This window comes from Sprattus sprattus, assembly GCF_963457725.1.
Source record: "Sprattus sprattus genome assembly, chromosome: 17".
Classification (NCBI taxonomy): Eukaryota; Metazoa; Chordata; class Actinopteri; order Clupeiformes; family Clupeidae; genus Sprattus; species Sprattus sprattus.
Genome location: NC_137915.1, coordinates 28,877,900 through 28,890,660, shown reverse-complemented (window position 1 = coordinate 28,890,660; position 12,761 = coordinate 28,877,900). Strand labels below are relative to the sequence as shown.

Below are 12,761 nucleotides of genomic sequence, written 5' to 3'. Positions count from 1 at the left end.
GAGAGCGCTCTCTGTGGCGAAATACCGATGTATGACACTCTTTCACCGACCACGAATCCCGTCTAAAGACAGAGGCAAAGCAGACGCTGCACACAGCCTTATATACATTTCTAAAAATAGTCACCCAATTGCCGTTTAGGAGTGAAGTTGAATTACACCAATCACAAACGCCATGGGAAGAACTTACATCAGTCGGCTGCTGTAATTGGTCGAAGGTGATATCATATGCGCGCGGGCAACACTGTCTGAGATCATTGGTCAACGTTTTAAACGTAACGCTGTCACGAGTCTGTAGGCAGCCTGCGAGGTTTGAATAGGGAAGTTTACTGAGCGCACATCTCGCTTTGAGTTCAGTGTTTTCAAATACAGTGATCTCAGGGACAGAGGACCTAGAGGACTTTTGATTGAAAGACAGAGCGACGCTACACTGCCGTTGCATGTGCACTCATCAGGATACTCTTCTGTCAAGACAGCGGCCGTTGTCATCTTGATTCCAGAAAGAATCAATATTTAATTTGTTAGGTGATATTTAGCCTAGACACTTTTGGGATTTAAAATGGATGTTCTACCAATGTGCAGCATTTTCCAGGAGCTTCAGATTGTTCATGACACTGGGTATTTCTCAGCATTGCCATCTCTGGAAGAATATTGGCAGCAGGTAAGCCTAATTCACAGCATTTTAATCAAATTGTGATTGGTCACGTTACTTAGGCTAACTAAAACAGTTGATCAGTCATTATCTGTCAAAGTCGGACATTGTAGAAACATGTCAAAACTGCATTGTCTCCAATGTGCAATGGGGAAGTTCAAACCACCAGAAATCGCCTGTAGACTATCTTGCAAATACATAGGCTACATGTCATTTGGAACTGCGTCGCGCAACCAATTAGTTTGTTACACTGTAACAATAGCGTTGAGGTGTGACGTGAAGGGTCTACACTTTCAAGTCGGTTTACTTTGCCACCACGGACTGTAATAGCTAAATCGGTGGCGTTCAAATAAGAAATGACTCGAGTAAACGCAAAGTTATCTTCGCGACACATCAGTATCTCTATTGCAATCAAATGTCAATCAAGATTGAGGCTTACACGTTTTCGGTTAAAACATTTTTTTCCGTCTTGTTATAGCTTAATGTTCTGCATGCTTATCGCCAAATATGTAGTCTAGTGGACGCATATCAAAATTAAAAAAAAATAAAGAGATGCGTTTCACGAAGGCTTGTTGGACTCAAATGTGGAAGCCCTACGGAGTAAATCCGTTGATTAACGGTCTGTATTGAAGTTGTTGGGATTCAAAATGTTGACAATCCGGAAATGTACGCAGCAAGCGATCTCTGATTTATACTGGTGTATTCATTAAACATATCTGTAGTGACCTTGCAAGATATTTAAATCAGTGAAAGTTACGAAGAACTGTTGATGGTATATTTTTTTTTATCTTAAGAATGTTGCAACTGGCTACGCGATCCAAGTAGGCTAGTTTCCTTCAGGCGTTTTGCGATTTGGGCGTAGAGCCAAGTTGGTCTTTGCTGCCATCACAGATATTTAAACATCTCCCGAGATACGTGCGCAGGTCCACATAATAAGGTTTGTCTTCACATAAATGCAGGCACTGGACTCTGAACTCGTTGCACTCTTTGAAAGCTATCTCTAGGCAGCAATGTAGGCTATTTGCGAATCAAGCAACTTCCTTGGGGGTATAATTGTAACATTAATGGTTGCCGTTATATTTCAGCTTTACATCAAAGCGATAGGAATTCAAATGATCTTCTCCAGAGCTGACACGCATGACTAGATACTAGTGTAACTGGAAAATATTGGGTAACAGTGTGGAAAAATACACCCTTGACTTTAGCCTTGGGCACATATCCCTACCATTGCTTCGAACCAACGTGAGTCAATCAAATGGGTTAAGTGTCAAAGACTTCAAGGCAGTAGATACAGGCCTGAACCGTTTATTCATTCATCTCTAGCAAAAGGACCAGTAGTGGAGGAAGCTAGCACGTCAGTCCATTTGAATGAGGAAACTCGAGTGAGCGAGGTTAAAGAGGAAGTTCTGTGGCTTCCTTAAAAGGACCTACAATGACTGCATGAGTCATTCAGTGCCACAGATACCATACCAAGTGAATATAAAGCAAAAAGACTAAGTTCATCCAGCCAGCCATTCTCAGTTTACCTGTTTATCACTCATCATCAGCTTTTTTTGGTATATGAGGATGTATTCCTAGGACAGACTTGTGTGTGCACTCCACGCGTGCATGTTCATGGTTCACCCTAGCTAACCTCAGCCATCTTCTCCCCAAGCTAGTGGAAACATTGTCTCTCATCAATAGTAAATGCAGTGTTATTTCCAGTATGCTTGTGGTTACTTTGGGGATTCAAATTCAACATGCTGCCCTGAAATGATCTTTCCACTTGTGCCATCATTATCTCTGCACTCTCACAATATCTCTTTGCTCATGTTAATTTTTTTCCCTTTCTTCTCTACCCCCCATCACTTAAACCCACATCAGACATGCTTGGAGCTGGAGCGCTACCTGCAGAGTGAGCCTTACGTCTCCGCATCCGACCTCAAGTTTGAGGGTCAGGAGGACCTGTGGAGCAAGTTAATCCTGGCCTGCGGGGACAAGGCTGAGACAGGAGCTCCCATCCCCCATCTGCCAGAGGATGACAATCAGGACTGCCACCTTTCAGAGACCAACAGCCTGAACTCTGATGCCAGCAGCGAAGCCTCAGACAGCTCCGAAGAGCTCTCACCCACACATAGCTTCGCGTCCAACCCCCTGGGCTCAGCCATGGCCGGCTCAGGGCACCTCAGCTCCTCGGTCATCAGCACGCCACCTTCCTCCCCGGAGGCGGCACATGAGCTCTGCAGTAACGCTGCCCCCTGGGGGGTGGCACAGACAGAGCTGCACCTGCCCGCTAAGGCGCGCGGCGGCACCACAGTCAAGAACTCTGAGAAGATGAGCAGCCCCAGCTCAGAGGACGCCTCGCCAGACGGAAGGAGGAGGGTGCACCGCTGCCACTTCAATGGCTGCCGCAAGGTGTACACCAAGAGCTCCCACCTGAAAGCACACCAGCGCACCCACACAGGTAAGGGCTCGTCTGGACGCCGTCTGGCCCCTCCCCCACACCAGTCCCCTGAGATCATCCATACACATTGTCATTGTAACGCAACAATACAGGCAGATCAAACACCAGTACAGACCTGTCTACTTGTTGCATTGCCAGGTGCTTTCATCAGTTGCGTAAACCTTGGGGATCGGCTCCTTTGCTCATTGCAGTGACATCTCTCCTTCTTTCGAATACCAGTGTATTTATTTGTGGTTAAATGAAGGCCCTTGTTTTTATTTTTTTTTACACTTTCCAAAGCCATAAAAAAAGACAAGTTCTTGCTAAACTAGAGTGTGTTGTGGGCTGTAGAGACTTTTAGATGAGATGGTGTGTGGCCAGCTGGAGGTTGTGTAACACATCTAAGGATTCACTGTCCCTGTCCCATGCAGCCACTCCACCATTTGTTTTGCATGACTGAGCTGGTGAAGTATGACCTAAGCTATGTGGAATGCGAGTGGCAGGGGGCGGGGGGTAGCAGGGGGAGGGGCTTTTTGGTGAAGGCAACCTGCTCCACCAAAACAAGAACTTGTTTCGTCACGGGACTGGGGAGCTTTTGATTTGAGCTCTGAGGGCAGTCCTCTTATCTATGGCTGATTGATTTATGCCCTGCAGGACTGAATGTCTGGAATTCAACTCACACCGGATACTTACCTGACTCAGAGGCTAGTTTCTGTGTATGTATTGTGACATATAGAAAGGCGGTCTGCATTCCATGCATACTGACCCTTTTTCAAGGCCTCAAAAGAAATGTGTGGGGTCAAAACGGTCGCAGGGGGATGTCCTTAAGAGCCATAAAATGTGTCCTTTGACCCAGAAAATTACAGTGTCTTCTGTTTCATGGTGGAGAAATTATAGCCTACCTTAGAAGTATCTGTGTCATGGAGTTCAAGACCAATGTCTTACATGTTCTGTGTAGCTAGCTATGTACTGAGCAGCAGTGCCTCTGTGTGGCAATAAATATTCATGAGTTTGTTTTGGTGTTGCAGGTGAGAAGCCTTACAGGTGTTCATGGGAGGGTTGTGAGTGGCGCTTTGCACGGAGCGATGAGCTGACGCGTCACTTCAGGAAGCACACTGGTGCCAAGCCATTTAAATGCAGTCATTGTGACAGGTAAGCTCATCCCTTAACCTTACCCACCACCAGAGGTCGCGTTAACCGACAAATGTCCGTCATTGACGGATATTTTTTAACTATGACGGAAAAATCTGAAGGCAGTCCGTCATTTTGACGGATTTACAATGACCATTACCAATAATAAACATAAGAATCAAAATCACAATTGAAATAACAGGCAAGTTGTGACAGTTTTCTTACTCTACATAAGCTTCATTGCCGACACCAACTTTCAATCTGAGCCGAAGTTACGGCAGTTCTGGTGTTCAGTGGGTCGATACATTGTAGCCAGCTGCGCAAGTGTTCAGCTCCATCGCACTCAAAGCCATGCTCCGATTTAAAACCATTAGCACAGTCTGAGATGTAGCCAAGGCTGCAGTAGGCTAGGCTTTCTACCTATGTAGGCTATGTTTCCGTAGGCTGTTTCCCCTTCTCAATCATCTGCAGAAAACAGACCTGTCGGCAGCTCATCACTTCGCTAAGGGAAATGTTACCCGATTTTAGAGCGTTGGCTGAAGTGGCGCTGGTTATCCCAGTGTCAAGTGTTGCAGCTGAGCGCGGATTCAGCCTTCAAAATAAAATAAAAACCGCCACGAGAAGTCGTCTGTCGGAGGCAAAGACGCAGCATAATGACAATCGCCTCGGCAGCAGTATCCATCGATACGTTTGATTACACGCAAGCAAGCACACTATTCAAATCTATGCGGGCAAGAAGGAAAGTTTGAGCTGCCTACAGCAGATTACCACTTCAAGAATTCTAAGTGGACTGTTTGTATTTTCACTATAATTGTCTTCGTTCAGTTAAGGCACAACAGCCGCAATGTTTTAACAGCGGAAAAATCGAGTTCTGACCGTCAGAAAGAAATGCATAAATAAATTATTAATTACTATTGAAACACGCTTGTTCTGTGAATTTTTTTTTTTAATGAAAATAAGTCAATATAAACAAGTGAGGCTATTAAATATAAGCATTATAGCTTAGGCTTAGGCCTAGGCCTATATTAGCCTACCATTTAACAGTTAAAATAAAATGACAGATAATAATGGACAATGACCGATTTTTTTACGACCCTGTCCGTCAAAATGACGGACAATGAAAAAGTCTAGCGCAACCTCTGCCCACCACAGCTGGCACACCGGTGCCCAAGACTTCTGTCTCCTTACACCTTAAAGCCCTGGAAGAGGTGTTCTGGATATGCAATATTATGCATGTTGAGCAGTGTATAACAGTTAGTCAAGTAATTGTCTGAACAAATGCATGCTCTAATCTTTTGCATGTTTAACATGGCTCACTCACACTCAAGACAAAGGAAGTAATCATGTGGTGTATTATTGTCTTCGCCTTTTAAGTCATTGCTTTATATCAAACTCGATCATTCCTGTTTCCCTGGCAACTGCATCATTTATGAAGTCAGGCAAACTTGGTGACAGCACCGGTGTTGCTGCAGTAACTAAATAGCCAACCATGGCAGCAAATTTGTTTGAATGGCTAACAAAATGTCCTGTGTTGTGCTTGCTATTTTAATGAAACTACAATCATAGTTTCTAAAGTAGTATGCAATAAATGTGCGATGGTCTGTTTTTGCCCAGTACTTTCTCTTATCAGTTTTTCCCTTCCCCTCGTCTCTCTGCAGGTGTTTCTCCAGGTCTGACCACCTGGCCCTGCACATGAAGAGGCATCTCTGAGCGGTTTGGTGAGCTGAAGAGTATGCCAGGGGAGAACAGCTGAACTAGTGTCGTCTCCTGACCGGCCGCGCGGTTGACCTGCCCCTACCATGAGGAAAGAAGAGAGGGGGATAGAAAGCGTGATCCAGCCAAAGCATGCCATTTTGCACCTTAACCAGTGCCTCCGGGGGCTCTCTTGCAGAAGGCGTTTCTGACCGGTGGTTGAAAAGAAGAACAGAACAGGACAAGAAAGGAGGACAAAATCATGTACTGAAGGAAAGGATAAAGAGGAGATGTGCAGGACGTTTTCGAGGAGAGAGAGAAAAAATGAAAACATAAAAAAAGACCAAAAAAAATCTGAGTGAGTGATGTGTACGTATGGTGCATGATGAGGACTTCTGGACAACCGAAAAACGCTGGTATTTAAAACAAACACAAACAAAACAAACAAAAAAAATCCATGAGTGAAGTGAGCATGTGCGCTGAGTGTTCCTGCGGGACTGTCCTGTGTGTGCGGAGGGGGGAGGGGTTCCAGGGGGGTCTCTGTGGACTGACGAGTGCTAGTGGTTTTTTTTCCGGGGAAACAAGTTCCGGGTTTGTTTCCTTGTTGTCTCCAGAGAGGCAAACAAGAGAGAGAGCGAGAGAGAGTGTATGTGCCTGTGCCTGTCAGAGCGTGAGTACTAAGGTTTCTTGCCAAACTCCCCCTGGGGTGTAGGGTGTCCCATAGAAGAGGTAGTGTGGGAGTTCAGTATGGGGGAGGGATGCAACCTCCCCACCCCCAACCTTTTTTCACACACAAGCACCCATACAAATGGGGGAGGCAGAAACACAGGTCTGAATGATCGAGGCTTTTTTGGTGTTTGGTGCAGCTACTAAATGTGCAATGTGTTATGTGGCTTGTCTTCACAAGCTGCTGAAGCTCATTTGTAGTCCATTGTATAAGCTGTATGCTTAGAAATATTACACAACTATTATTTCAGTATAACAGACAGGTGTTGCATGGTTCTTGGGGTTTTAATTTCTACTCTTACCCTGTTGTTTGTTATCAGGACTGCAAAATAGATTCCAATAAAGTGCAGCTAAAGATAAACGGTTAAATGTTACAATGTTGTACATAAGATGTTTGACTTCTCCTTTTGACTTTCAAAAACCTTTCCCACTATCACGCACCCCTTCCTGCTTCTTTTTGGAAAAACCACTATTGCTTAGCAACCATCTCACTCATGATGCTTTTTCCCACTTATCCGTGTCTTCAGGCCTCTTTTCTTGTTCTTTTTTTACTGTTAATGCACTGTTGGCCTTAATGGTGCCTTATGTGAGTGACCTGACCTCGTGGAGAGGGGGGAGGAGGTCACATCTATGTTTGTATGAGTGATTTAAATGCTTTATTAAGGCTCAATTTCACATGAACATGCACCTTTGCCTTGTCTGTACTGGCAGGTATTTTTCAAAGCCCATTTGGGTATTTTGAATACATTGTTTATTATGTTTTGGCATCTAGATGTTTTTTCATTTTCTAGTCATTTCTTAATCCACTTAAATCAACTAAAAAGTCAAAAGAAAATGTGTGAAAATAATGCTTCAGTCATCATATAGAGCACTTAAACATACTTATTTGAACTGTATTTACTACCATGTAGTATCTACTCAATGTACTGTATGCCATGTTGTTTTTTTCTTTGAAAAACACATTAAGCATTTAGGTAAATTGCTTTGACTGGTACCAACCCTCCCTTATCTCTGTATTAGTGCAGGCATAGACTGGGCACCTAGAGTCTATTACTCTGTTAAAAGTGTGTGTTGGCATCACTGTTAAAGGTTGAGGCCATATTCCCCTATTAGCAAGACATACAAAAAAACAACAAAAAACGCAAAAGATTTATTGTAATTAACAAGCCCTAGCCGGATAGGCTCTGCCTTGTACTGCATTTGGGTAATGAATGGCTGAAGGCAGTACTGGCATGGAGTGCAGCGCAGACTGCTGACTCGGGGAGTTGGGTATTGACCTGTCTGGGTGGCGTGTTTTCAGACTCAGCCGACAGTATTATGGAAACAGTGAACAGAGATCCAGAAAGATAAAGATGAATCACCCTGCCCATTGGAACTGCCACAATAGAAAATGGACAGACATCAAATCGAAAATCTGTGTGCAAATGCAGCTCAACAGATCATCACTGTTGTGAGGAAGCGTCTTGTAGATTTTTTTTAACCTTTGATATATGAATTTTTTTCACAGGGAAAGGGACCAAAAGCTTAATAATCAGTGTAAATAAATGCCGTAAACATAACATGTAAAACTTATGTACAGACAACGATTTTAGACAGTAGGGATTGGATTTTATGAGACACATCACAAGTCAATCTTTGTATGTGTTATCAGGGGCATGCCAAGCTTTGTCAGGGTAGTGGAATGCCATGTTGCAGCAGGTTCAGATGGATTTTTAGATCAAGTTGTTTTATCGAGAGGATAAGTACAAACTTGAGGAGGCTTGCTGCAATAAAATTAGAGAGGCAAGGATTCAGAGGGCAAAGAAGAGAACATTCTGTCTTGGGAGGCAGCAGCCAGTATCATTCAGGTGACAATCGAGCCTTAATCTAGCCCCATGTTTGCTTGCGATATAACTCTTTATATCACTAATTCTCTCTTTCTTTCACAATCCCCTGTTGTCTAAATAATCTTTGTAAAGAGGGAAAAAATACAAAAAACTTTTTGTAAGATTTTTTTCTTTGTTTTGCTTTATAAAATTTTATTTGAAATTGTTTTGCAAAATTGTTATATTTCTGTATGAATGTATTTTTTATTGGAATAATAAGAAGTTCTTATCAGACTTGGTTTGCTTGATTCATTTTTGCCTTCTCTGTTCCGCCTCTCTATTTGTAGTATTCTTACCATATCTACTGTTTGCTGGCTGGAAAGAAAAAAAGCATAATGCCCCGTTTTCCAGTATTCTGTAATCCACATTCAGTAATTAGGTTTATAGTCCAGGAATTATTTCTCCACTAAGAAATTGTTCCATTTTGCACAGATTTGTGATATATTGGGTGAGATTAGCTTGGAAGGATAAATCCATTACATTAGCTCACACGCTAATCCTCTGCTACAAATCTTCACTTTGGCTAATCTAAAAAAAATGACCAACAATTAAAAGGGTTTGGCCTTAAAGTCCTTGGGTAGACGATAAAAGCATAGTCACTCTGAACAGCAGTGATCGATGCATAACACTTTGTAGAAGGCCAGTTTACCATGAGGCACATCTCTTCATATTAACATCGAACGTAAATAACAGTTTTCAACATAAACATTTAAAATGGCATTAGTCATCTTTTGAGTGCTAGTGTAGACATTCAACAAATCAGTTTTTTAAAGAGCATTCAGAGGTTTATAGCATATATGTCATGAGCATAGGATTGTGTTGTCAATGGAGTAGAGAGTTTAATTACCCCCTTTTGGGAAAATCTTGAGGGATGAAGAAACCTTGAACTCCCAATCTGTGCTTGCATTAGTGCTTAAACGGCAGGCACGGATTGTAACCCATGTGGCCTCCCACAAGTGCTCACTATAAGAAGGTCAGCCCTGTAGATGTTCTCCCTCTCCACTCATTGCAGCATGCATCAAAGCAGTAGATATTATTTAACAAGGACTCTGATTGCCCCTGGTATTTAATAAGCGGCATGTATTTACACGCTTGTTAAAGAATTATTTGATACAAATAAGATAACACACTCTGTTGCGGATGATTAACCAGAAGGGTGGTGTTAATCTTGAATAATTGGATGCTCTTGTTAAATGAACAAGCCGCTGAAACATGTCCTTCCTCACCTCTCCTCCTGTGAGGCCAAACAGGTTGAGCCTATGGAATGCCATAATGGTGTCAAACAAATAAAGTCACATGACAACCAGTTACTCTGCTGAGAAATGACTATGGCATAGCCCTGATATAATAGGTTGAACTGTAAGAAGAGATCTTTTTTAATGCATGGCCATATGTAATATCCCTCCAAATCTAACCCCTGTGTGCTCCCACTTAAGAGGGGAATAGTCTGTTTGCCTTACAAAATACTACCCAATCATTTCTAAATCCTTCCTCTGGTGTGAGGTGAGCCTCGGGACATTCTCTGGCCGCAGGGATGACTGGCACAAAGGTAACATTAGCATGATTTATGTGATGATCGTGTTACACCATTAAATGTCGCAAAGCAGGAGATCATGCTTTTGAAGTTCCATGTGTATGTGTGCATCAGGCGCTTTCCCACATACTTCTTGAAAGATTCAGAAAGCCTGGATTACCCTTGTGGGATAAATCAGCCTTGCCTATGACGCATGTCTTAACCTATTGAATATAAGAACACGCTAAGCTAACCCTGAGGCCCGTGACCTTACACTGAGGTATAACTCAAGGAGATACTTTAGATTGTTGCATAAACCTCTTAGTGCCAAGCAGTACACTGTTGTTTACAAGACAAATCATTTTCACAAAAGCATATTAAATGTTTCCTCCTTCTATCTAAGGATACCCAATACAGTTTTTAGTGGTGATCACTGCATGACTAGATATCGACTAGACTATAAATATTTTCCTGTGCAGTCAATACAGTCATCACAAGATAAAGATGTTAACCTAGCAAATGTTTACCGTTTCAAATTTTAGACATGACATCATAGTTCTTTATGGTTATCCCCCTCATCCCCCCTTCACCACCACCATCATCATATCCATTGCTTATCTTCTCTAGTTTGCCAATTTCCATGGTTTGGTAGGTGAGGTGGTCATGTTTTGTGTTTTAGACATACAATTCATTTTTTTCAAAGAACATTTCTTCTATAACATGAACAAGAAAAGCTTTTACGTAATGTCTTGCATTAACATATAATAGAAGCTGCCAGACAACTCAATTATCTTATTAGAAAGCACAAAAGAAATGTGTCTTTTGAAAAAGAAAATTTGAATTTCTTTGTGGAGTGGTTCCACAAATATTAATTTGGTTGTTACTCAAACCCATCCCGTCTCAAGGCCTGTAATCACCATTTTATTTGCATATAATGCAAAGTAACCCTTGGATGACATCACCATCATTCACCTAGTCACATTCAATTTAGCAATGGGATGAAATGGGATGGGAGTCTGCTATAACTCTGTGTGGTCGCTTCATGTCCAAATGCCACTGCTGTGTGTTTTGCTTTTGGTTCATTAGTTCATACCAAAGGCGAGCACCTGTTTGAAACATCCTGGTTCCCAATGTTCTAACGTTGTTCCCATTGATCTGGGCTGTCCACAGAGTTCTTCCAGGGTAGGCCAATATCATTTTACATCATTAGCTTTAGGCTGACATGAATCGGTAATGCAGTGACTCACGTGTCTAAATAAGCAGTCCAGCAGTGTAAACTGTCATTCCGCTCGCCCTGGAACATCCCCATGAGTCACTCTGATGACCAGTAGTGCAGCACCCAGGAGACTCAAGCATAAAAGCAGGGTGTTTAGCCTCTCTGAGTGCTGAGGGTTGAGTGGGTAGATCGGTCAAGCGTTGGCCAGGCGTGATGAATGCACATTCCTCCATAATGGTCCGTGCCGTAAGCACTGTTTTGGTCCCAAAGCTATGTTGTCATTATCACATTCCTGGTAGGATACATGGTACAAGAGCAATTTAAGAATGCACATCTCACTTTCTGCTTTCTACATTCATTATCATGCATGTTACCTAAGTAAGTGGTATAGCTTCCAGTAGAGATGCATCATTTGCGTCTCCACATTTCATTAGCGATAGGCATGCCTGAACACAATTCACATGTAATCTCTTTCTGAAATGATCGCACACAATTTCTTAAAACATTAGGAACAACCTTACAAAGAAAGCTATCTATGAAATCTATTTCTTCTCACCAACAATGCTAGGTCCAATTGCAACCAGATGCTTTGACAAGCGAAGACCTTTATCATATGATAAAGACAGAGAGACAGGTAAAGGTAAAAAGAGAAAGGTAGTTAATGGGGGGCCTGAAACCATAAAGAAATCTTCTCCAAACCGGCTAGTCCTGCAGCTCTTTCAAATGGGCCTTGGCTCCCTGGAGGCATCAATAATTCTCAGGTCGAGGATTACTCTCCTCTTACTTGTCAGTCATTTCCTCAAGTTTAAGTCTTATCTCTGCTTTCACCAAAGTTTACAGAAGCGATTCACACTCCTTCAAACTACAGCTCATTTACGGACCATTTAAAGATGTTTGTTTTGTTTTGTTTTTGTCATTATTTTTTCAGAGGAATACAGCTAATTACTTTAAGCCCCATCTAAAAGCCAGTGTTAACATTTGTATTTCGCTTGCATAGTTTTTAATTAGATCTCTACCTCTAATGAGTAAGCTTTTGGAGACGGTGAAATACCCCCGCAGAATATTAATCTTCCTCTTTGCTTCATCTCCATGAAGCATCATCTACACCTGCTGATGTCTGCTAGACCATTGCGCTCACACAAATTAATTATAGACTGGAATACCTGGGTGATGGAATACATATCAAAGGGAGAGCTTCTGAAGATGAGGATTACAAAGAGAAAAAATCACTTCTATCAGGGCTCCAAGACTAGGTTCTCTGCCTGGATGCATATTTACCTGCAGTGAGGCTCTAGACGCGGGGAAAATGAACAAGATAAGACCATTAAACATCTTTGTCTTTGATGTGACATTATGTCTGGCTTTCATGTTAAGCTGCAACAAAGTCTTGGCAAAATACGATGACACCTAAAATTGGACATCATTTTTTTCCCCTCTGAATTGGGAGCTCTGTGGTCATTCAATTATGGAGGTTTAAATTAAATTCTGTTGTACAGACGTCGCGCTGCAACACAAGAGCAAAGGTGACATGCCCAGAGGATCCAATT

General features: G+C 42.3%; 1 protein-coding gene across 1 annotated transcript; it reads left to right on the top strand.

The window, feature by feature from the left end:
- The first annotated feature begins 322 nt into the window (after positions 1-322).
- On the top strand, positions 323-8,719 carry klf6a (Kruppel like factor 6a). Its single transcript, XM_080854780.1, has 4 exons — positions 323-658; positions 2,513-3,092; positions 4,100-4,223; positions 5,861-8,719. Exons 1-4 carry the CDS (start codon positions 557-559, stop codon positions 5,910-5,912), a joined length of 858 nt encoding a protein of 285 aa, XP_080710906.1. The 5' UTR covers positions 323-556; the 3' UTR covers positions 5,913-8,719.
- The last annotated feature ends 4,042 nt before the right edge of the window (positions 8,720-12,761 follow it).

Excerpts from the sequence above, each read along its gene's own strand:
- klf6a (XM_080854780.1), top strand. The coding sequence starts at position 557 with ATGGATGTTCTACCAATGTGCAGCATTTTCCAGGAGCTTCAGATTGTT. Across the intron at positions 659-2,512 it reads TGGAAGAATATTGGCAGCAG|ACATGCTTGGAGCTGGAGCG; the intron begins GTAAGCCTAATT and ends AACCCACATCAG. Across the intron at positions 3,093-4,099 it reads ACACCAGCGCACCCACACAG|GTGAGAAGCCTTACAGGTGT; the intron begins GTAAGGGCTCGT and ends TTGGTGTTGCAG.